Source organism: Chlamydotis macqueenii, chromosome 1 (genome assembly GCF_036417535.1).
Source record: "Chlamydotis macqueenii isolate bChlMac1 chromosome 1, bChlMac1.mat, whole genome shotgun sequence".
Taxonomy (NCBI): Eukaryota; Metazoa; Chordata; class Aves; order Otidiformes; family Otididae; genus Chlamydotis; species Chlamydotis macqueenii.
The window spans coordinates 186,118,795-186,144,291 of NC_141556.1; the positions used below are offsets into that span (position 1 = coordinate 186,118,795).

Here is a 25,497-nt window from a genome sequence, read left to right on the forward strand (position 1 = left end):
TGGAGATACTCAACCTCCAAGTGACTCCCCATCCCATTTTTTTCTCTGTGCCCCAATAAGTCCTTTCTTCCCCAAAATGAACACTGGGAAAGCAAACGCATCTCGCCACACGAAGTCAGCATTGCCAAGTCAGTCGGAGTCAAGGGGATGGGGCTTCGGGGAGCAGTGGATGGCTGTGCCTTGCTGCCAGTTTCTTACTCCACTGCTTGCTTAACTTGAGAGGCTGGTTTTACAGGCCAGCAGACTACAGCACTTGTGGGGTAAAGTGCATGTTGCAGCTCGGTGAAGTTGCCGGTGCTGCTTTGGAGCGCATTGACTCCCTATGTGTTCGGTGGGCAGGAAGCCTCGGGGGACCAAGGTCAGTGCAGCTCTCATTCCTGCGCCCATCCTGTCTCCCTCCAGGTGCAGAGCTCGGCTGCTGAGCACCCTGACAGCGGCTGGTGACAGCTCAGTGTCACAGTGGGTCGTGCAGGAACAGCAGCAAAGATGTGCCCTGAGAGAACGCTCCGGTGCTGGAAAAAATCAAGCAGATAACAACACCGGTCCCATGGAAGTAAGGCAAAAGTCAGCTGTTCAGCTGGTAAGAAACATGGCTTATTCATATGCCTTTCTTGGAGAGCAAGGTGAGCAATTCTAGCAGGATAGTACCATATTTGTAAATGTGCTTGTCAGCCTGTTCAGAGCATATTTGAGCACCAACATTTTTACAGTGCACAAAGAACTGCCTCAAAGAGGTGAAGATCTGGGCTCCAGTATTTAGGAGTATAATTGTGCTTGGTAGTGAAGGGTTAATTCAGCTTCTGTCTTTCTTGAATGTGCATTTCTTTCACTGGGGAGGCCAAATATTTAGGACCCTCCCACACTGGAAGCAAAATTATGCTCAGCATGCTTAAACATGTTTGTTGCTCCCAGGGTTTTAACTCTATTTCCTTGAACAGTAGCAGCAGAAACATTTTGCCTGGGAATGATGTTAGAAGAATAGGAAAACGACCAGTCCCATCCATTTCACAAATGCAGGTGTATTTGAAGGTCCTGCTGAAGGAAAATGATGGTCATTGACTTGTTCTGCTCTCTAGCTCAGAGCTTCATTCACAAAATACAACTGTCTCTCATTAGCCCTGCAAAGTAGATCTGCTACCTGCAGACAAGTGTGTTTCAGAAGGGCTCCCCGATAGTGTCAAATTAATGAGAGAGATGGGAACTCTCTCCCGTTGTTACAGCATGCAATACAACATGACTAATCGGTTCTCAGAAAAATAATTCCTCTTCCTCCTGCTAGTAAAAACCACTGGGGCTTGCTTCTCCACTGCCACAAGCTTTATGGAGGCATTTGCACCTGTGAAAACCAATGAAAAAAAGTAGTTATTAAATATGCTGGAATTTATTTAGTAACGTCTCCATGCAACTTGCACAGAAGTAAATGATGGTGCAGGACTGGAAAATCAAGGTTTGTTTATTGAAAGCAGTCCTTCCACTCCCAGGGTCAGGCCTGTGGTTTGGAAGATGATACAGACAAGGTCTCAGATGAAAAACAGGTTGTGCTTGTACTTTTGAAATCTTCATTATAATGTGTTCTTGTGAGGATTAACATTCTGTAGGAAGTCTTCTGTTTTATACAGTTAATCTGACACTTGCCAAGTTATAGAAGAAATTGTGTATGAAAATCAATTTTGTTCCTCAGTGTTCTATTTACTTTGGAGGTCACTTCTCCTTTTCTCTTTATGCATTATAAGCAAAACCCACCGGAGCAGAGCTTTGATCTATAGGCAATCACAAACCTCATTAAAACTGACAGGCGTGCTGGCCATGCTTTGTTCAGGAAGGAGCAATTAAGTTCTTCTACAGCGTAAGATAGCGAAAAACTAGAAACCGCTACCCACGGCACAGGGCTACATGGCCAAGCGCTAAGATGAGCTAACTCGTATGAGCAAGCACTAATTTGGGGAAAGTCAGAGAGATTTCTCTAGGGACTGCTTGCGAACGCGGCGGCAAGAGCACAGATTGGTTGCAGCTGTGTTTGCCTGTGTGCATGTCCGGGACCGGAAACACCACGCGAGAGCCAGCAGACAGTGGGAGAAGCAGTGGTGCATGGCCCTGAGAAAAAGCCAAGGGACAGCTTCTTCTGGGCAGGCATCCTGGCTAGAGCAGCAAACTTGGACTGCCACACAGTGCTCCCTCCCATTTGCTTCCTCTGCATGCAAGGAAATGGGACGTGGCTGTATGTTCTTTGTAAATAAATAGGATTACACAAAGGAGATAACTGAATTCATCATTGATTCCCACCCCGCCTCCACCACAGTAAAATCTAGCAAAGTGCTAAATATTAGTTAACTGTATGGGTCAACGTTCTGGATGTAAAACTACAGAGTTTTTCAGTACTGCTAAAATAGCCATCAAAGACCCTGGATATCAAGGGAATCTCTGAAATTCAGACCTCAAAACAGCAGTTGATCATTTCAATCGCTGATGATCCTTCATGGATTTTTAATGGCTGGAATTTCTACAATGCATATTAAAAGTAGCTTTCATGGAACTAAAACAAGAAACTACTTTCTCTGATCCCTGGAGTGTTTAATATAGTCCAGATGTATCTGTTGAAAAGAAATGTAGTCAGATATGATATAGTTGTGAAATGTTTATACGTGAGGAAGGTGTTTGATACACAGAGCTGTTTTGAATAGTTCCTCTATTAGTATTATCTTACAGAGTCTTCTTACTGAATGGCTATCAGCATCAAAGGTCTTGCAGATTTATTTCCGTATTTAGGTCCCCACGGCAACTGCATTGTACATCTCAGATTGTCGCTCTCCATTTGAGGGTGTGCTCACACCAGCACAGCTGAATAAAGCGGCATGCTCCAGGAAGTCACTGTCCCAATGCTGGACTGTATTCTGTGTGTGCTCTGACACCTCTGCAACAGGACGTGAAGCCTTAACCTCCTTCAGTGGGAAGTAAAAGACAGGCGTGCAGCCAAGGACAAAACTGTAAAATGCCCTCAATTCACCTCTTTTCCTTGGTGTTTCACCCTAGGAGACAGTAATAATCTGACAGGTGTTTGGTAGCGTGGCTTCAGAGGAGCCTTACTGATGCAGAATACAAATCTGGGAGTGGAAAAACAACAAAAAAAGCTGCTTTTAACTCCAGCTACATTTATCAATCAGTTTTGTGTTAGACATCTTCTCCAGCACAGCACAGGGGGTGCCTGGGGCCCGGAATGAGCAGTTGGTGTGGCCGAAGGGCAAGGCTGTGTTACTTTTGGCAGCAGCGCTGGCAATAGCTGGCTGGAAGCATTTGTGAAATTACGGGCTGTGGAGGCACTTCTGGTTTATGCTGACGTGCGTGCAGACTGCCACCAAAACAGGCCCTCTCGCTGGCTCATCCTGGCATTGGTGTTTTTTCGGCTATGGGATCAGCTGGCTGCCAGAATTGATCCTGCTGAAAAGTTGTGGTTTTTTTTTTTTTTTTTTTAACTGGATTAGCTTTCGGCTCTGTTGGCAAGCAGATCTAGGCTAACATGTGGCCACATGAATGTCAGAGCCAGCGGAGAGGAGGCCTCAGGAAAGCATGACTAAGGGAAGGGAAAAGGATGGAATTATCTCTTTTGCCAGTAGCACTCTCTTGGCTTGGCTTAACCCCCCATGAATCTGCCTCTCAGGGTAAAATTACCTGTTACAGCTTGAGTCACTTTAATGGCTCACTTCCACAGAAAGGGGAAAATCTTGATCCTCTTTCCCTCACTCCTCAGATGTTAGACCTGATGACTGTCTAATCTTGCACTGAACTGGTTTAGCTTGTTGAATCAGCAGAAAACTAACCCAGGCAAAGAAAAGGGAATAGCGTTCTGCTGGCTTAGCGGGTTGAATCAGCTCGGTGAAGCATCTGCTGAGGGTCGCAGAGCAGGTACAGGCGGAGAGGGCAGCAGCAGTCAGGTCTGAGGTCGCTGACTGAACTGCAGCATACAGCTTCAGTCTCAAAAATCTCCTGTCATAAAGCTTAGTAGAAGAGCCACGATCTGGGTTCTCTCTAGTTTAAAGATGACAATAGGTGCTATCTCATTGTCTTAGAAAAAACGTGGTGTTTGTCTCATAAAGCTGGAAGTTGTCACTGTTTTGTAATTCCTTCCAAACTCCTACCCCTGTACTTCGAACCCTCCCGTGGGTTCCCTTCCCAGCTTCCCTTCAAGCTGGGGCTCTCCTTTGAGCCCAGATTTCCCTTGGGTTCATTTCCTTATTAGATAGGGAAATATTGCCACAGATCTACTAACGCTCTTTTCCATCAGCCGGAATTTTTCTCTGAAGCTTCAAAGGACAACAAATGGCCCTTGATGCTGCTTTGGGAAGACACTCTGTGCTCTCAGATGCAGGAATGCAAGCTCATCAGCAAACCACTATTGAAAAACCTCTATAAACAACAAAGTGCTTACAAAACTCATATAGAATCATTTAGGTTGGAAAAGACCTTAAGATCATCGCGTCCAACCATTAACCTATCACTACCAAGTCCACCACTAAACCATGTCCCTAAGTGCCACATCTACACGTCTTCTAAATACCTCCAGGGATGATGACTCCACCACTTCCCTGGGCAGCCTGTGCCAATGCCTGATAACCCTTTTGGTGAAAAAAAAATTCCTAATATCCAATGTAAACCTCCCCTGGCACAACCTGAGGTCATTTAAATAGATAGCTAGTGTAGAAAGATGGACTTATATGTGTGCAAAACAGTTGTGAGCAATTGTATCAGTCAGGTAGAATGCCCAAATTGTGTTCGATCATGCTTAGGACAGCCATGGTACACTTAAGTACCAGTGCTGACTGGGCATTGTCTCTGTGCACCAAGCACAGAAATCCTGTGCTGTGTTTGCTGAGAAGATTAAGCTTTCATCTTTGACAGAAGAAAGCCCAAGTAAGGAGGGACAAGAACATTCTGAGATGGTCCTAATGAAGAGGCGATATCCTGGGCAGGCAGGCATCCACTCCTATGCCTGCACAGCTCCTTCTTCATTTATAAAGAGACAAAGTAGGGTCAGCCCAAAGAATTAATGGAGAATAAAATATACTCTAAAAATATGTCAGGAAAGAAGCTAGATGAGAAAGATATGAACTTAATAATGAGTGAGGAATCTAAAATGCCATGTTGTTGTTAATATCTTTGACCATAAAATTAAAGAGAAAATGAGTAGAATCAGGAAATTCTTGATATAAAAATGGCTGTTGGGAAAGCTTAGACAAGGGGTACTTGGAAAACATAAATGCGCAAGCATTGGGATATTACTTGAACGCAGTTTGGGTGGCTGAGGAATGGATTAAGCCATCACTTTTCAAAAACTACCCTGGAATTAATAAATGACAAATAATATGTTGGACAGTTAAGAAACAAGCAGGATGCTGAAGCGCACCTGAAGGTCTTGGTTGCTTTTATGCAGCAACTCTACCTTCTGGGGCCGTTCTCCAGGAGACAGTGGATGAAACGCCCCAGTGTGTGAGCACTCTGAAGGGGATTTTTGAAAATACTTGTCCTTGATCAAGCTATTCCCGTTGCGTCCTGCTGAAAGGGCAGGCCAGCTCAAATGAAGGCTGAAGGAAGGAAGACGAGGAAGGAGAGAGCTCTTCCTTTTCTGGCTGCGGTAAATTGGGGAACCACAGCCTCGGCGTGTTATTGAATGGCTTTTAAAATTCAGATTCCTAAACAACTGGAAGAAAGATGTCAGGTGTGTGAGGGAGCTTCATTTGAAAGAAATACGTTACGTCCTGAACGTGAACAGTCTCCCCTGTGCCGATGAGTGACGTGACTGCAGTGGGTGAGTGAAGAGTAGAGGAGCGGCAGGGATGCAGGAGGCAGAGTACGTGCGTTTTGGAATGGCTTTTGATGTAGCATTGCACAAAGTCTAACTTGAAAGTAAGTTCAGTTTGTCTTTGTTAACGTTGGCTGAGAACTAACAGATGGACTGCAAAAAAAAAAGATATAAATCACAAAGGTTCTCCACAGTCTCAGCACTTCCAGCCCCAATTTCACAGCCCTGTAACTAGAGGGTCCTCCCAGGCAGATGCGGGATCCCTCCTGCTCCATCTCGCTGGGACTAGCTGGTGTTATTGCGGGAGACCTGCATAGGTTTGACAGGCCACCTTACTCTCCAACAGACTGACCAGTAGGAAATGGTACGGCCAGTGCGTTAAAGCAAAAAGGAATGTGTCTCCATCCATTTACGAAGCACATAAGGGTATCTGGCTAAAATGATGGGTTTTTTTTCAGTAAGATGCTCAGTGGGATTGCCACCCAGCAGCACTCCTTGTTTACGCTGCGCAACACACGCCTGCGAGCCGCAGAGTTCATAAACAGCAGAAACCCGTAAATATCTCGGTGGAGGAGCCGGCAGCCCGCGTTGGGCTGCAGACCTCGGCCACCGGCTTGGACAAGCGTCACCCAACCGCCTGGCAACCTCGGAAGGGCCTCTCCTTGCCGCTGACGGGCGAGCGGAGGAGGAAGAGCCGCAGCAGCTTCTACCCCGGGGCCGGATCGGCGGCCGCTGGCCAAGGTGGGTGGGCGTACCCCGGCCAGGCCGCCGGGCAGCAGCTCCCGGACGATCGCTCCGGTGGGCCGGGGCCTGCCCACCGCTCCCGGGCCGAGCGGCGGCGGCGGCGGCGAGGAGAGGCGTGCGGCGGGGTGGCCGGCGGATGGCGGCCTTCGGCATCGCCCGCTGCCGCTGACCGCGCCTCCGCGGCTGGCCGAGGTGAGACCGCGGTGGCGGGGGGGGGGGGGGGGGGGGCGCGGGACGGCGGCCGCCAGCCTCGGGCCGGGAGCGGGACGGGGGCTCGGACCGGCCGCGGCAACCGGGCGGTGTGGGCAGCCTAGGCCGCCCGCTCCCTCCGCCTCCCCCCGGCCTCTCGGCGAGCCCCGGGCCGGGATGGTGAGTAGCGGGGGCCGGGCGGCGGAGGGGCAGGCCCGGCTGGGCGAGTGCAGGCCGCGGCATTGTGAGGCGGCGGCGCGGGGGGGCCGCCGCCGTTGGTTTCGCTCGCAGCCCTCCTCCCGCGTAAGCCCCGCAACCGGTTTGTTCTTTGCGAGGCGCAGGCGGACCCCGGGGGCCGCCCTTCCCCGAGCAGCGGTGGCCGGCAGAGCGGCTGTGACCCCCGGAGAGGGCAGGGCCGGCGGCTGGGGAGCGGGGCCGGGCCTGGCAGGGAACGCGGGTGTCGGGGATCCCCCCCGCAGGAGCGGGGTTGTCACCGGCAGCGGTGAGGTGAACCCTGCTTGGGCAGAGGGACGGGGAGGCGAGCGCACTGCCCCTGCCTCCTGCGCTCAGCAGGTTGGCAAACCGTGTTGGTGAAACGGTGTTCACGGGGCTGTAACTGCACTGAACCAGAATTGCTTGTTTCTCCAGGCCTTTTGAGCTTTCTGGAGGCTGAACGTATTGGATCCACCTGGTACTCCTCGAAAAAACTTTGGCCATGAAACAGCAGGTTTAAAGCATGGCCACTTCCCTCTTTCGGCTGCCTGGATATCTGGAGGTCAATCGTTCTGTGTTAAAATGTCTATATTGACCCTCCGTTAGGTTGCAGTTCTTCTCAGTGGGGTGAGCAGAGTTAAGATCGTTGCTGCTGGAAGGAGCTCCCATCTCCCTTTCTCCTGCCTTAGCTGTACAGGAGCCTTTTTTTAGGGTGATTCAACACACCAGTCTGACAGAAGCCTGGTGAACTTGCTCATAGGAGGTCCTGACAAGGACTGGGGTCCTTGCGAAGGGAGACGAGACCTCTCCTGACTAGCTCAACTGCTTGTGGAAATGTGGCCTGACTTGGTCAAGTTTTATTTAGAATGCTTACACGCCATTGCAGGAAACTTCTAATTCAAGAGCTATCTTTTTGTTTTGTTTGAAGCTTGGTGAAATGTTGGTTTTGCTTTCAGCCTGCTGCTGGCTGATAAACCCAACTTCTGTGCTGAGAAGCATGCTAGATGAATTTCTTTCTGGAGCGTGGGAAAAAGCTACTGTGGTTGTTTGTGCGTTTATGGTTTGATTTGTTTTGCTATTCTTCTTCCTAATGATCAAACTGTGCAAGTTGCTCTTCCTGATGGGTGACATCTGCTGGGTTTGTACCCAGAGAGTTTATGTAGCTCAGATGAAGGAAGAAACCACTGTGCCTTTTGGTCTGTGTGCCACGAGTGGGGAATTCTGGGGCCATCCAAACCTGCATCAGAAGTTACACAGAGAAATTCCCAATGGAGAAGTTGAAATGTTGCTGTAGTTCCTCACACAAATGCCACGTTCCTAATACAAAGGAATGTTTCAGTCCACAGGCAACTTACTCTCTGAAATGAACGTCCTAAAGGAGGCAGGAGTTCAGCTGTCCCAACCAGTCACACAAGTTTTCAGCATTTTTGGTTTGATGTTACTGGTGTTGTAAGAGGGGGAGGAAAAAGTTCATAGACTCGCCCATTTCTTTTTTTAAAATCCTAGGTTTTTAATGATGTCATATAATGATTTTGAAATTCAGTTATATTTATAAAGCATAATTATTTAATTGAGTAAGTGGGGTTGGAATGCACCAGGACAGTTTTATTTGGATCATGAAACCTTTTTGTGTATGTTTTTTGTATTTTTAGGAGGATGAAAGCCTTCAATGTTTGTCCTGCAATTTTGGTGGAACGTGTTGTAGTAAGCATTTTCGGCAGTGGTTTGCAGTCCTCGCTGTCAGGCATGCAAAGCTGCTTTTCCAGTTCGCTTACTAAGAAGTAAAATCCTCCCTGGTAAAGGAGACGGACCAGAGCAAATATTTTCTGCACTGTGAATTTCCATTTACTAAAAGATGGAGAATTGTCATTTTAGTTTTGTAGTTATTATCCTCTTAACACATGAGCAAAACTGATCTTTGTGCTGCTATCGTGGTGAAAAGCCGTGAGTACAGGTTGGAAAGGGGGAACTATTAATAAAGAGGAAGACTCAAGGGTATGGGGGCAAAATCATCCTCTTCCTGTCATCCCATTCTTTTTAGCAGTAGGAAGAGAACGGAAGAGAAACCTTGATTGTTCTAGCAGTGAAAGGCGCTTCAAAATGACTTTCTTGTCACAGAAAATGAAGTTTCTGAACAGGATCTGCAGTCTTACAGGAAACCTTAGGTGGCAAATGGAGTCATTAGACCTTTTGTCTGGGGTCCCTCGCTGTAATGGTGGCCACCTTCTGCCTGATGACCTTAGTCCTGAAGATGGGTAGAAAAGATGGCAACTTTTTCAAACTCTCCTTATCCAAACAAGGACAGGGAATACCCTTCCTCCTCGTCACTGGCGAAGCATGGGAGGTTTGCTTATACCTCTCAAGGATGGCTCTTTTACTGTGAAGTCTTGCTGGGACTGTGTCTGTCCTCTTGTGAAAGAAACTCAGAGCTGACATTGCCTTTCTTCCCTGTAGTTATCTTTGCTTTGGTGTTGATTTTATTGCTCTTCTTGTCCTGTGCAGCATGGATCTTCCCTTGCAGCTCTCCCCTTGGCTTCCATGTTTGCCTCTTTATATCTCTTTGAGGGGACACAAGCCTTAGTAATAACAGGAAAACTAATTAAAAGAGCTTATTCTTACTGTCTTAAGATCCTTACTGTCTTAAGAGCCTTACTCCTAAGAGCTTTACTGTCACAGGACTACTTTGATGCTCTTGTTTTGTGATACATCTTTTGATTTATAAAAGGAATTTTATTACATATATGTATGTATACATACTGTATAATATGGAAGGAATTTATACAAGGGAAGCGTCTTCCTAATTATAGCTCAAAACTAAGTGTTTGAGAGTTTTAGCTAACAAAACCATCACCCATTTTGGTCATTATTAGCTATTTGTTTTCTTAGAGGATGCTGTAAATGGTAAGGTGTCTGCATCCGAGAATTTGGCTTTGGTTAGAGGCTCTGGGAGGGTAGTGTGCTGGGTCCCTTCGCTGAGACTTTCCCATACAACGGACTACATGGTAAATCCTCTTCCTGCAGGTCCTGTCCACAAAAAGAAATTGCTGAGGCATGTATGCTGTGAGAATGGCATTGTGAATAGAGATTGCAGATGAGTAAAAATAGCTAACAGTTTTGTTTCATGATGAATTATTGAGGATTATAGGCAGTTATTCTTTGAAGTATTTTAACTTTGTGTTGAGTAGCTCAACGATAACACATTCACTTGGTTATTTAAAAATAGTGCAGGAGGAAGAGAAAAACTGATCTTTTAAGTGAGTGGTGATTCCCCTTTGTCTTTGCAGGTAGAGCAAAGAGCCACATCACATATTCTGTAGCTGAAGAAATTCTGAGGCTGGGCTTTTTCAGTCACCTTTAATATGGCCTGCTTACACAGTAGCGGTGCATGAGGTTTGAAACTGTAAGCTTTGGATGAGTTGAGCAAGCAGAGAGTAATCAAATCTTAGCAGGTCTTATCAGCTGGGTATCTTTTGTGAAAATCCAGTTTCTGGGTATTGCATCAGTGAAGAAGGTTGTAAGTCTTGAACTGTTATTACAAGTGCATGAGTTATTTTAATTCAGAGTCCTTGCTGGGTTTGGCAAGCCTTTCTTTTCCTGCATTTCTAGCTGAGAATCCAAACATGGTTCTGCCTGGACACCAAATCGTTCTTGTGCCTGCCACCTGGTGGCCAGATACCACAGCTAACTGGGCTGGTTGCAAGAACCCAGCTGAGGCTCTGTCTTAAGGATACTGGAGAAAACAGTAGATCCTTTTCTCAATGAGCCATGTCTCGTTGGTGATCAATTTTTGCATTGTTTCCCTGGAGGAGACACAAATTTTATAAGTTGTTACCGTCTTTCTTCTCTTTCCTAGGATATGATGGAGCTCCTAGAGGAAGATCTCACCTGTCCCATTTGCTGTAGCCTGTTTGATGACCCTCGTGTCCTGCCTTGTTCACACAATTTCTGCAGAAAGTGTCTGGAAGGAATTCTTGAGGGAAACGTGCGGAATGTGCTTTGGAGGCCGTCGCCTTTTAAATGCCCCACATGCAGAAAGGAAGCTCCCGTTACTGGAGTCAACAGCTTGCAAGTCAACTACTCCCTGAAAGGTATCGTGGAGAAGTATAACAAAATCAAAGTGACTCCGAAAATGCCTGTGTGCAAAGTGCACAGCGGGCAACCCCTTAACATCTTTTGCCGGACAGACATGCAGCTGATCTGTGGGGTTTGTGCCACCCGCGGTGACCATACAAAGCACGTGTTCTGTTCTATTGAAGAAGCTTACTCCCAGGAGAAGCGGGCTTTTGAAACCCTGTTTCAGGGCTTCGAAACTTGGCGTTGTGGAGATGCCCTCTCGCGTCTGGATACCTTAGAAACCAGTAAGAGGAAAGCTCTACAGATGCTGACCAAAGATTCTGACAAAGTGAAGGAGTTCTTTGAGAAGCTGCAGCACACGCTGGAGCAGAAACGAAATGAGATTCTCTCTGACTTTGAGACCATGAAGCTTGCAGTGATGCAGGCCTATGATCCAGAAATCAATAAACTGAACACAATTTTGCAGGAGCAACGAATGGCTTTTAACATCGCAGAGGCCTTCAAAGATGTGTCTGAACCCATTATATTTCTGCAACAGATGCAGGAGTTCAGGGAAAAAATCAAGGTGCTCAAAGAAACCCCTTTACCTTGTTCCAGCGTGGACATCAGCCCTACAATGAAGAGCTTTGATACCAGCCAGTGGAATGGAATAAAACTAGTTGATGTGGACAAACTGTCTTTGCCTCAGGAAAACAACACTCTTAAATTTAGGATTCCCTCAGTCTTTTCGCGCAGATTTGTAGTGACCTCTCTTATTTGCTTGCTTATTCTTGCTGTCACCAGAATGTCCTTCGTGGAGTCAGTGGTTGACAATCTCCAGTGCTGGAAATCTCAGTTCTTTACAGTTAGCTTGTCCTATTTGGCAGATACAGTGGAGATAGCAGATCATGCCGTCTTCTACTGGGAACAGATGACAGATGGAGCTTCACTTCTAAGAGAGAAGTGTAAAAACTATACGTTGGTTGTACTGGATAATGTAGCACAGTTTGTGTGCAAATATAAACTTTTATGAAGTCCCTGCTGAAATATAAGAACTAAGAGAGATCTGGTGAAGAAAACATAGAACTTCTTAAAAGTAATTGGTTTTTTAAGACTTCCAGTGAAAACATTGAAAGATTCAAAATATTTCCAAAACATTCATACTGTTAACATAGTTTGAGCACTGATAAACTGGAAGATGAAATGGAGCTTTGAAAAACACATTGTTTCTGGATTCTTCTTTCAGTGATGATTATCAGAATATTATTCACTATAAGTCATTTTCCTTACCAAAATATAGTGCCAAACTGTGTAATTAGTTTAATGTTAATGTAATTGTAGAATAAGATAAAAAGTGTCACTTCTTAAAAGATCGTAGTTAATTTCTAACTGGGAGGTGGTTTGGAAAGAGGAAGAACATTTGAGATTGAGAAGAGCGCTGTACTGAGAGGCTTGTTGAGGACTGCACTTCCACTGCAATCATTCGCGTTCTGGAACCACTTTCTGTCTGAGGATATTACTTCTCACTGAATTAGATATATGTATTTTTTTTTTTGTATAATCAAATGTTGTAATTATCCTGTGCATTCAGATTACTGTAGATACTGGTTATTGTTTACATGTTCTAAAAAAAATCTATCTTCAGGGCAAGCATAAATTCTAGGGGTAAAAAGAAATCTGTTGAAGTTGATAAGGAAAGAAAAAGCTGCAAGAGATTATGTACTTTGCAGATAGTACATACTTTGCCAACATCAAAGTGTTGGGGTACCTGAGCTGTCTTGTTAGATCCCGGTTTCTCTGAAGCCACACTTTTTAAAAAGGTGGCCTTAATGTATACAGTTTAGTGCGGCAAAAGGCACAGATGAGTCAGGCACTGGAAGGCAGCTTGCGCTCTAGCCCTGCAAAGGTGGCAGGTAGAGCAGTTTCTCTCCTGTCCCTCTCTGTCTCTCCAGATTGTAATTCCAAAAGCTAGGAAAAATGATGGGATGATTCCTTGGAACAGAGCGCATACTCTGACAGGAGTATGGATGTTGTGGTGGTTTGGAAGTGCTTTAGCACTGCAACATATATATATATAGGTTGTGCTACTATTACTGTATTTTCGTGTACCTTGTTTCAGGAGTGAACTGAATTTTCTGAGGGTATTGCCTTGGCCATAGGATAACAGTAATTTTAAGTGAACTGTAAGCTTGAGTTCTCTGAAGTGCCCTTCTTTAAGAGCATACGATACTGACATATATTGCTTGAAGCACCTCATACCTCTTCTTGCAGTGGTCCTGTGAACAGGAATATATAGAATGAAAACATTTAGTCGACATTTCTGGGAAACAAATGTAATGCGTGCCATACTTAGGGGATATTCCTTGGCCTCTCTCAAGGTTTAGTAAGTTGTGACAGTCAATTCACTGTCTTCCAGTAGTCCTTGCAAGCTGTTCATTTCAGAAATAAAACATTAGATTCCAAGAATCAAAGTTTCCAAGCAACCAAACCCTGCAAACAAAACTATTGTACATGATATTTACATCTTTGTTGCCTGGGAGTCCTTTCGCTGCTCCACACCTCACTCCAAACACTTGCTGAAAGCACTGAATGGTTCTTGCAGCTGCAGATGCCTTGCAGTTCAGGAAAGATCAAGTCACAAACACGTAGATCAGAGAGTTACAAGTCTTGAGTGGCTGAGATAGCAATGAGTAATCGAGAGGTGGTCACTCTGAGTGTGGGAGGTGTGAGGTTTGTAACCCGGGCTTCTACCTTGCAGCAGTTCCCTGAATCCAGGCTAGCACGGATGTTGAACGACGATGACCGGGAATTTAAACTGGTGAATGGAGAGTTTTTTGTGGACAGAGATGGAACTTTATTTAGTTACATCATGGACTTCTTGAGGACTCTCCAGGTCTCCTTACCTCCTGATTTCTCAGACTACCAGAGGTTGCAGAGAGAAGCAGAATTCTATGGGTTCCACCTTCTGGCCGACCTCCTGAGCCAGGAACACTTGCTGAAGCCAAGGCTGGAGATCTTGGAAGTGCGTGTTGCTCTCCAAGAGATGCAGGCTTTTTTCCGGATCTTTGGTTCCTGCAGTACCACTGTTGAGACACTAGCTGAACAGATCACTGTGTTTACAGGGCAGCAGTCAGGACAGAGCTGGAACAGCCCTTTTCCTTCTCAGAAACTACTGGTTCCACTTCCTTTGGAAAGACCTTCTCATCATGACCTGGTTTTTCAGTGTGGTACTGACTACTCTGCTGGTGACCAGTTTGTGGCCAGGTACACTTCCCTAGTGTGACTTCTCATTATGGTCTTTGTGACTTCTAGTTCATGAAGTACATGCTACGTTGGTAGCAAAGCTCATTTTAAATAAACTGTCGGACAGCTGGCTGAGAAAAAAGAAACACATTTCCTTCTTTCTGCTAGTTTAGTGTTATGTTTTCCTAGTTCTGAAATACCATTTAATTTCTGTTACACTGATTTGCCTGTTCTTCAACTTTCTAAAATACTGTTCTTGATGCTTGTTTTTGAGTTCTGTTGAGTCTTTCTCTGCCCTTTCCTGCTCGTTTGTTTTCCCAGGCTTTAGAATTTCATGGCATCAGTGACCATCTAGAAGATTGGAAAAAGAGTAAAATGAAGCAAAAGAAAGAAAATAGATGAGGAGTGAACTGTTGGAGAAACCTAAAATCTCCACTAGCTCACTGTCCAAAAGACTTTCATATGGAAAAGAGGAAAAAGAGGAAAAAAGAGAATGGCTAAACTGAGTTGAAAACACTAGTAGAACTAAGATTGCAATTCAGGGACTGGAAAGCTTTGTAGAGCCTTTTACTGGGGGAGGGAGGAGGGGTACATTATTGACTATATGCTACACTGTGGGTTTTCTTTGAATTCGGAGCCAGGTTCTGTTTTTATTAAAATTACTGTATATCAGTGATTTTTGTGACAGCAGTATTGTATTCTAATGACAACTTACATTTTTTAAACAAGCTTTTGCTGTTGCTGTCTCTATTGTATGGAGACACATTCTTATTCTATAAGAAAATGTAATCTAATTTCTACTCTGTGGCTGTTAGAACATCTAGAATTTTATGAAAATTTCATTGAAGTATTTCCAAAAGGGTTTTTCTCTCTGAATATATGAATCCAATCCTTTGGATTTGCAATCCAGCAATCCTTTGATTATTTTTTAAAAAATAACATCTTTCTTCTAGCTTTCTTTAGATAAGCAAGTAGAAGAAAAACTACTTTGTATTTGCGAAACACCATACATTTATGTACCAAACCTTAATTTTATAACACATTACTAGTTTTAATGGGCTAACAATTGGTTGAGTAGATTATGGCAACTTGAATAGTGGGAAAAATATTCCAAATTCTTTCCTTTATTTCTTCAGACTTGGTAAAAATTTTCCTTTGTAGATCAATAGAAAAGCTTATCTTGATCAGTGAAACAAGTAAAGTTTGATTATGTTCCCTGCTGAATTTCTATCAATCATCTTAGTCTTTGTGGTGACATGGCTCTTTCACCTTTTTTGTGCTTTCCATTAATGTTTGGTGTGTTTTCTGTGAACTGTGGAACAGTTTCACCCCTGTAAGCTTATGTATTTTTTAACGGTATTTTTACCTGACTTCTGTTGCTCAAAATGTCTGTATAGATTCTTAAACTGTACTTTATATCAAGTAAAATCATTTGGGGCGGTGTGAAAATGGTTTTCATACTTGTTACCACGAGACCTGCTGTACAAGGTAACTTTGCAATAAATGTCACTGTTTGTAGAGAGAGATTCCGTGTAATGAAAAGTGGTGTTGTTGGGGTGAACGTGGCTTCAGTCCCTTCCATCATTCACTCTTACCTGGAATACTGTTGCAGCACTATATAGAATATGACATTCACCTCTCCTCCATGAAATGAAATGAAATGGAGGTTATTACAGCTGTTTCTTAAGAAAATTTTGGTGTGGGGCTGAAAGAGAAATGCTTCCTCTCTAACATGTAACTGGACAAGCTGAGAATTATTATTCTTAAAACGAGGGAAAGAAATTGTCCTCAAAGGAGGAAAAAAATACCCAGAACCTTGGTTGCTGTTAAGCCTGCACAGTTGTGCTGACTTGCACCATCTGAGGACCTGGTTTGTTTTAAAAAAAAAAGAGTTTATTCCATCTTTCAAGAAGTAAATAAAGTGTGCTGTAACTGCTTTTTTCTTATTTTAGGTATGTTTCCATAAAGCCTGATAATAGAAAGCTGATTAATGGTACTAATGTGCTAGGCCTGCTGCTTGACACTTTACTCAAAGATGGATTTCGCCTCATAAGCACCAGGACAGTCTCCAGTGAAGAAAAAGTCGAATGCTACAGTTTTGAAAGGATGAAGAGGCCAGCAGGCCTTACTGTCACGGTGAACGAAGCCCCGCGGAGCTCTGGAGTAGCACAAGCAAAGAGAAGCCAAGTGCAGAAAGGGAAATAATGCCTTTTCCTTTCATCTTTCAAAGGTGGAACAGGAGTGTGTCAGCACTAGTGGCCTTTTTTGTTGTTTGTTTGAAACTGCAACTATTGAGGGAAGTAACAAACAAACAATTTTTTTTTTCAAGTCTTCAGGAAAAAAAAATTGCTTTCCTGTCTCTTACTGCTCCACCCTCTTCAATTCTAAATAAAAGAGCCACAGATTCAGTACTGGTTTTGTGCAATAGGTTCCAGCATTTTCAAGGGTTGTTTTCATTTTTCTCTATGGCTAAAATTTATATTAAGATCAGCCATTCCTTCTAGAAAATCATTGCTATGTTCTGTGCTTATCTGTAAGTAGATTTTAAAATACATGATGATTCCATGGAGAAATAACAGCTTGACACAACTGTTGTCCCAACAATTTGGAGAAGTGGCTGGAGGAGGAATGCAAACCTCAACAACTGAATATTGCTTCTACCTTCAAAAGATATGCATACACTGATTCTCCTGCTGTTAGCTGAAAGCAATCTAATGGAGACATCCCAAATTGTATTGCTGTGTGGCTCCAGACATGAGAAAGTGGCTTTGTGAAGCCACCAGTAGTGTCCATGAAATAATGTGTTACTGTCTCTTACAGAAGCCTCTTCTGTCCTCTCCTCCCACTCTGAAGGCATTAAGCTGCTCTTCAGTGCTGAGAATTAAATGACAAAGGTCTTTGTGAACAGAGGGTCAGTTAATTTTTAGAGCTTTAACTATAAAAAGAATGAAAATGTGATTAACAGTCCTTTAGATGAAAGCGTTAGTACACTTTTAAACAAAATAGTACATAGATTTTGTAATGCTTAAGTACAAAACAGATGTAGGAGGAAGGCTTGGCAGAAGTGGCTTTAAAAGCCTTGCAATGTTAACCCTGTACAATGCTTTGTAAAGATGCCAAAATTAGCTCAGGTGCCAGGAGAGGCAAGTTAATGAGGTCTTGCAAATTAATAATCTTTTGTCCTCTCTCTTCAAGGCAGAGAAAGAAGATGGCAGTAACTTTAAGGATTCATTATTTGAATCTGACTTTTGTTGTTGATAAAATACTGTCTTTCCAAAGTTACAAACAGCCAAGTAAAGCTTGTTTGGGCTTTTCTTGACTGACTAATTAGATCTGGCTTTTTGTTAGCTTTAAAATATGAATTTATTAGTTTACTTGCAGCACTTAAAAATGGGAGTGGGTGGTGGGAATCATCCATCTGTTTCTTGCCCTGAGACGTTTCAATTAAATGGATCTTTTTCCAGACTGGTGGTGCCACTATTGGACATCCCTTTTGTTTTGCTACCACTGCAGTGCATTTTAGCTTGACACAAGTTCAGAAGTTCAGTGGCAACAATGAGGTCATCTTCGCTTACTGCAGAGCTTTCTGGGTTGAGAATAACTTAATTATGGGACTACATCTCGTAAGCTGCTTACAGGTTATATAATATGGTAAATGTTGAGGAAGGTAAGCCTGGATGCTCTCAGTTCAAACAGGATTTTTTGGTCAATAATGTCAATATGCTCAGATTTGTCTTGATATGAGACATTTTTTAAGGTGACAACCATTTACAGTTGTTCAGTGGAACAGCCTCCCCAGGGATGTGGTGGAGTCTCCTTCGCTGGAGGTTTTCAAGATCCGATTGGACAGGGTGCTAGATAATCTTACCTCGGCTCCCTTTCCCACGAAAGGTTGGACCAGATGGTCTTTTGAAGTTTCTTCCAGCCTGGGTCATTCTGTGATTCTGTGAAGACCTGTGTCAGAAGGCATATAATGGTGGACTTTGAGGTCAGACTGCTGATGGCAGCGTTTGGATGGCACAGCAGAGCTGTGTGGGATGGCTGTCAGTGTTGTTTTCTAAGTTTATTTTGAGGTCCACGTACTTTCCAAAACGTTCCTCAAATGGGGATAAAACTGAGAGAACATGTGTGTGTGTCAGTAATCTGACAGAAATTTGGTGAGAGTGTCTGACTGAGACCAGTAGGATAACCAGTACTTTTAATTGAAGATAATTTCCTTCTTCAAAGGAAAGCACCTTCCTGGATTTATTTGTACAGAAAGTGGAAGCAGTGATGTTAGAGCTACAGGCGTTGTAGCTTCAAGCTACAACTAAATGGCAGTAGTCACGGAGGAGGGGGGGTGAAAGTATGTTCCTTTGCAAACAAATTAATATAAATATAGCATCAATTTACTAGGAGGATCTTCAGCTAGCCTGGGTAGCTTCCTCCCTCCACCTTGCAAATTTATTTATGTTGCTGTAAAGTGTTGCTGTACCAGGATAACAACTTTTCTGTCCCCTCTTTGGAGTGGTACGCAGCGTATCCCGCAGGCACTGAGGCAGTTATTTAGAAGTAGTAGGGGCCCATGTTTTTACTGCACCTTCTCTTCCGAGGTCTCGAACAGGCAGGGATGTGGCAGAGGGCAGACTGTGGTCTGCAGCAGCGTGGTTCACACTGGTGCATCTCCACAGAAGATAATGGCTGTACAAGAAGTGAACTTGGCTGATGGGAGCCCAAATTAGCTATGAGTCTGTGTGATTTTAAAAGCCTTCCAGTCAAAACCAGATTATGTGTTAAACTGAGTACTTTCACCCAAATCTTGGCAGGCGAGTCAACTCAAGTACCTCACAATATGATCTCTGCTGAACTGGAGCCTGTTGGTGACTTGTTCCTGCTTTTGCATATGACACAACCAGGAGCTCTGATTGCTCCCATCTAGCTGTTTTTGATTAAATAGGAATGGGATTTTGAAACGTTTAGACTTTTTTTTTTTCCAGTGAAGTTGGAATTTGTGATCACTGACATGATTCGCTTCTTCTGGTCATTGCCAACATTCTCAAGAGGTGCAAAATTTGCTGATTTTGGTAAACTTACTAATCATTTGCTTTTTTATTCTTCCTTGGATTCAGCAGAAATGTGCAAACCCTTCCACTGCCTGAGATGCTAGAAATTGACTGCCATAGTGCTGGGAGGCAGCCCTTTTGTTCACTTATGGTGAGCAGTGAGCTCTCTTCTGCTTATTAACACAGAAACGGACTCTTAGAACAGTAAAATCAGTAGAGGGAAAGGAAACTAAAAGGTAAGGTAATGCCATCATTCTGTCCTACACAGACTGCAGTTTACATGACAGAAGTAGGTCATCTAAATATCTTGATAGTCTTCATAGCTTGCTGTTAGATTTGCAAAAGGCAGATGATTTGGAAAGACAACACCTTATTTGTCTTATATTTTTTCTCTTATTTTAGTCTCTTTTCCCTCCTTTATAGATGGATTGTATCCTGTATTTCAGTATTCAAGACTATCAAGGGCTTTATCAATACAGTCTTGTGGTGTCTGTTGGATATCCCAAGAGGACAGAGGCACCACACTTTTTCCTTCCCCCCATTCTTGCACCGTGTTAACTTCCTTTGACAGTAATTCTTTACATCTTTGTGCTTTTAAGTAACTTTTTGTCTGCTTCATCACATACTAGGAAATTTTTATATGTCCTTATCTCTTCTGGGGACACATCATTTATTTACCGTCTGAATTGTTCAGGAATCTGCTGATACCAGGGAGGAGAGAGTTGTAACGTGGAACACCTTCCTGTTCTTTGGGTATTGATGTCAATATGAAAATTTGTGAGGGTTTTTGTTCTTTTAGGAAGTGCAATCACTGCATTTTTATAGGTTCTACAGTCAGTGCTTGTAAGATCATATAATTGATTAAGAAGGGAAGATTAAATAAAGCTATTGCAATTGATACTATGCTTAGACTAAAAAAAGACTGATCTCTTAGCGCTGGCCTTAGTACTGGGAAGTTTTCCCTTTACTAAGTAATTCCAAACGGTTTTTCACTTCCCTGCATAGCTGAATCTCATGAAAATAGTAGAAGATTCCACCCTGAGTACATGAGGAATTAATAGCCATAGGGCAAAAGAATGATGCTGGAGTAATTCCATCCTGCCCTGCTTCTCCAGGCTTGCAAACAGGACTAGTAACTTCCGTTCTGACTTTGGAGAAAGTTCTCCACATTTGACTGTTCCCACTTTTCACCTATTTTGGTTAGTTTCCAGTTTTCCACTGCTCAAAAATAACTCTTTTAATCTGGACTGATCAAGGTTCACGTGCTTTTGTCTGTCTCTAGAGGGGAAATTTCTAAGGTATATCCAACACACAATCTGTGTGATACTCTGTTTTGATCCATAGCTGAATTCAGTACCAGAAAGCCACCAAAGTGGATCAGAAGTCCTGTTTGAGATCACAATGAAGCAGTCATAACTTTGAATATATATTTTTTAAAAAATGTGTTCCCAGATTGCTGGAAAGTGTTATTGAATATTCATTGGGAAACAAGCTGGGAGCTATCCAAGAGGAGGAGGGAGACTCTTTGCCTCTTAATCCTTCTTTCTGATTTGCGCTGAACCATTGCCAGGCTTTAACTTTACAAGGTTTATTTTTATTGATTTTCAACAATAAACAGTGGGAGTATCTACAATAAAAGATTTACAGTGCATCGTGAGGAAATACAGCTCCCTACCAAATATTATATTGATCTATTCCCAGGTGCTACTGAAACAGTGTATAAAAGCCCAAATCAAGTCCAGTGATGGAGAACTTCCTCTCTCTAGTGACAGATGCGTACGACTGTTATGTCTGCAGAAAACAATAAAGGGGAAGGAAGTGACTCTGCTTCTTTGACCATATCTTCAACAGCCCAGTTAAATCTGTCAACTCAATGTAATCCACATAAATAAAGAATTTGGGAACCAAGGGAACTGCTAGTGCGTCTGAAGATTCCCATTCTTTGAAGCTGCCTCTCCTGCTGCAGTCAGGCCATAATTACTCACAGAAGGCCTTGTTGTGACTAGTAAATGGATGGACCAACAACGATTTGAATAGTCTGGAACCGTCTGGAGATACGCCTGGAGCCCTGAATACTCTCAAATGGGTGGGTAGGATCTAAATCACTAGTCATCATATAAAATACAAATAAATCTGACTTCTATTGAAAAAAAAAGGGAATGTCAGTTTTCTAGACCATCGTGTAGTTCTGCTGAAATAACCCCCTGCAGTGTGATTTGATGTGTAAATTTTTCCAAGAATCCTTCCTCCAGTTCTACTCTGTTTCCATTCTAACGCAACCCTTCAATAATTGGTGGCTTCTTTCTGGTCAGAAGGATGATGAATGTAGCCCTAAAGGTTGGAAACAGTAATGTGTACAAGTCTGCTGTAGAGAATGAATTTAGCGCTTTGCTTTCTAAGCAAGTTTCTGCTACACCAGTCAGCCCAGTGCTTGTTGAAACTGTGAAGAATTAAATGTTGCAACATTGTTCCACCCTGATTCTCCACTGGAAAAAAAAGGCAATAGATTGGAAACATCGAGTGTCAGGTTTTACTACTTTGGAGTCAGGAACTTAGTTTTCTTCGAATTTCTAAGGCAGTTTGTAGCTTTCATTGAGGGCATTCTGCAAATACTTCTATGGTTTCTGTTTTTGTTCCCCAGTGATAACTAAACTGAGTAATAAAATAATTGCTGACATATTGTTTTATTTACAATCTTGTGTTCAACAATAAACAGAAAGCATGCTGATCCTTCTATCCTTTACTCTTTGCATCTTTTTGCTATGTCTTCAGCTCACTCCTCAGCCTGCTCACTGGTGGCATAGAGGATAAAGCTATGTGATAAGGGCAGGCGGACATCTAGAGAGAGCAGCAAACTCACTTCTTTCCCATTACAGAGAGGGAGTAAAGGAATAAAATTCGTCTGGAAAGAGTCATTGCCTTTGTGGGACCAAAGGGACACAACTTATTGTATTGAAGGGAGGACAGTTAACAGAGCTGTCAGAAATTTCAACACTACCAGACAAGGAAAAGCAGATCTTATAGGGGTGAATGAATGGGTGGGTGATAGCTGCTAAAGGAACGTGGAAAAGGCACAGAATTACTTAGATGGGAGACTTAACGTTTATGATGCTATAGGGACATAATATTTTTTTCCAGTGTGTTAGGTAAGTGGATCTGCAGAACATCTTACATCAATAGTTTGCATACCTGAAGAACAAAATTTCTCTCTTGGAGGTAATTTCTGCATCTGTGCTATGCAGTGAAACACTGCAGGATCCAGACACGAGATGGGTTAATCATGTTGATACCTCACACCTGGAAACAGAAGCCAAGCTTTTGGTGGCCAAACAGACAAACTCTGAAGATCAGAATACCAGCACTGCTTTGGCAGCACCGGGGTTATAATCCTCCTGGATACGTCCTGCTGGTGGCCTGTTTTTCAATTCCAGTTGCAGTATGGTGAACAGTAATCCTATTAGTAAGTTCCTATTTTTCCATAAACCAGAAATGTATCTTCTGGAACAGACTGGTTTACATTGTTTTCCTCATTTGCAAATTGATCCTTAAGCATATAACTTTCCTTTGCTACCTATAATTGTTCAAAACATCATCTTCTGAAGATGGCTCAGTAAACTGTGGATCCCCAGAACGCGTTAATGGCTTAATGATTAATATGGCCATGTCAAGAAAGTAAATGAAGAATTGTAACTGATTGCCCCTGATGTAACTGAGATTATTCTCCCATCTTTGGTTAGGCTAATGATGTTTTCTTCTGTTATTGAACAAGAGTTTTCTTTGACAATTGAAGTGTGATAGTGCAATCCAGAGTTCACTGATTGTTCATATGCAGTCCCAAAACCTCTATGGATATATGTGAAAAAGGATGGGCAAAAATTACCTTTTTGCTAGACTCATCTTTCATTTCAGAGATGCTCTGCAGAACCTTGACTGGAAAATGCACTGACAGACACATGGACACTTGTGTGTCCGTTGGCTATAGCTTCCCCTATACAGCTGTGCTGTAGCAGGCTTCTGTGCTTAGCTATTGAAAGCCTGACACATGCTCTCACTGAACTTCTGAGGTAGGCTTTGAGATGGAATAGAAAAGCTGAACATCACGTGAAGTCGTACAAGGCTAATGGAACATCAGTCTGCTGTGGTTTTGATCATCTATAACCCGTGGAGGGATCTATACCAACTTCTTGTCTACCCCCCAGCATGAAGATATAGCCATGAGCGGAGGATCTAATGACAGTTCTTAGGAGATCCCATTCAGAGTGTTCAGGATATGAATATGTGGATTTCTGTTCTTCTGAAACAAGTGGTGACAAGCACACAAGTCTTCTACTGGAAGCAATGACTCCTGCTACAAAGATCACACAGATCCATGAGGCTGAGTGGATAACAATGTGGAAATAACCGTTTCAAAAGCTCACAGCAGGGCATTTTAATTTGGTAATGAAAAACTGCTAGCTGAAAATGTTACTTCATATCTGATCTTTCAGATGTATGTATTCACATCTCTTGAGATCTGGGTCAGCCAAAGTGAACACTGTACTGGAATCTAGTTATTGCCACCTTTCCCCTTGCCTTTTTAAAAGATAAACCGGGATCTCTTTTCTGCACGAAGTGATGTTACTAATGACCTAATATGCTCTCATTAAAACGCCCTGGGACAGAATGGAGTCAATGAGTGACTAAAACAGAATACGCAAGCCTGGCTCTGTGACAGCTGGTAGGCACTAATCTGTTATAAAACCACTTCAGTGGTTGAAAGGAAAAGACAGAACTTTAAAAACATCCTCAATGTTCCTGATCAAACAGTCAGACACTCTGCCACGTTGATGGAAGAAGCAGGTGAACTGCTGCACACAAGGAAGTTGTTTTTTATTTTTTCTCTTTAAGTCTTGTGCTGCTTTGCTGGAGGGCGTGTAGGTCTGTACGGTTGGAAAGCCTCTGTGAGGCCCGTGCTTGGGAACTCATGTTTACTCTCTTGGGGACCTAAGAATAGTGTGCATAACCTTGTCTATACAAACAGATTGCAAAGCATTTAATGGCTGCTTGTACTTCAGAAAACCTATAAAGAAGTTGTCTTTACAAAGATGTCCATCTCCAGAAAAGCTGTTATTGCTATAAATGATCTCTACTGCACCATATCTAAATTCCTCCCTGGATGTCTGACAATTCTTACCATTTTAAATTAGCATTTGCAAATATTAATTAATAATAGCCTATTTAGCTTGTATGGCTTCATAGTCTGGGACCTTCATTTTTGGAAGGATGCTCTTTCTGCAGCAGAGATAAAACTTAATCTTCTTTTTGCTCTAAGTGTCAATTTTTGCTGTTATTGAAGACAGCTTTTCTTCCAGAGAAGCCTGTCCTGAGACAATGTTCTAGTCTGACAGCATTTAGTAATGGCTTTGGTATTTGGTAAAAGTGTCCTGCCACTTGGATCTTTGAAGGCTTTGGACTCACGGGATGCAGGTAATGAATCAGGAGCTCCCTTGTGGTGAGAAGTAGAGAATGAAACGTTGACATGGACTGTACTATGACAGCTGGTGACATAGCAACAACAGGCTTTCTTTGAAGGCTGAAGGTCTGGATGGCACCTTGGCATTTAATAAATGTTAATGATAATATAGAAATGCTGAAAAATGCAGCAAATTCCCCTTTGTATAAGCTACAAACCACACGTCATGTGTGAACCACATCATGTGTGAACATCACACATCATGTGTGAACCACACATGATGTCTCTACCTAGGGTAGGATGTTCAGCTAAAGACAACCTTAACAGAAGAACCTTTCAGTCCTCTTCTGGCTGACTGAGCACATGAATGTTTAATATGGAACTAGTCCTACAGGATGCTGGGAGCTTATAGAAAACGATCTCTCAGCAGCAGCAGAGTAGAGAATGCTTGAATCAATACCGAAGGCTGGACATCAATGGAGGCTTATAAGGGGTGATTCTAAGCCTGATTTGACAGTAGAGTGCTGGATTGCTATCTGCTTTCAGCTGTAGGATCCAAAGGTGATTTGACCTTGTCAAAACTAATTTTGGTGTCATTGTCACTGATAATTTTTGCTCTAGCATCATGGATGCTGAGGGATCCAGGGACTGCAGACCACATAGCATGAAATATCCAAGGTAATTACAATTCTGCATCATCAGACAGCCTGGTGTTCCCAGGTTTGAGCTGCGCTTAACTTTAGAAGAATTTATGTAGAAGAAAATCA

The 25,497-nt window shown here is 43.1% G+C and overlaps 2 protein-coding genes across 3 annotated transcripts; both read left to right on the plus strand.

The window, feature by feature from the left end:
• The first annotated feature begins 6,439 nt into the window (after window positions 1-6,439).
• TRIM13 (tripartite motif containing 13) lies at window positions 6,440-12,026 on the plus strand. Of its 2 annotated transcripts, none has more exons than XM_086771884.1 (2): window positions 6,440-6,535; window positions 10,794-12,026. In XM_086771884.1, the coding sequence occupies exon 2, from the start codon at window positions 10,797-10,799 to the stop codon at window positions 12,024-12,026; it is 1,230 nt and encodes a 409-aa protein (XP_086628010.1). In that variant the 5' UTR covers window positions 6,440-6,535; window positions 10,794-10,796. The 2 variants fall into 2 exon arrangements, with proteins under 2 accessions (XP_086628010.1, XP_086628009.1); XM_086771883.1 differs by lacking the exon at window positions 6,440-6,535 and adding an exon at window positions 6,570-6,730.
• A 1,652-nt stretch (window positions 12,027-13,678) lies between these two features.
• On the plus strand, window positions 13,679-16,612 carry KCNRG (potassium channel regulator). The gene is made up of 2 exons (XM_010126335.2): window positions 13,679-14,257; window positions 16,189-16,612. The coding sequence occupies exons 1-2, from the start codon at window positions 13,680-13,682 to the stop codon at window positions 16,439-16,441; spliced, it is 831 nt and encodes a 276-aa protein (XP_010124637.2). The 5' UTR covers window position 13,679; the 3' UTR covers window positions 16,442-16,612.
• The last annotated feature ends 8,885 nt before the right edge of the window (window positions 16,613-25,497 follow it).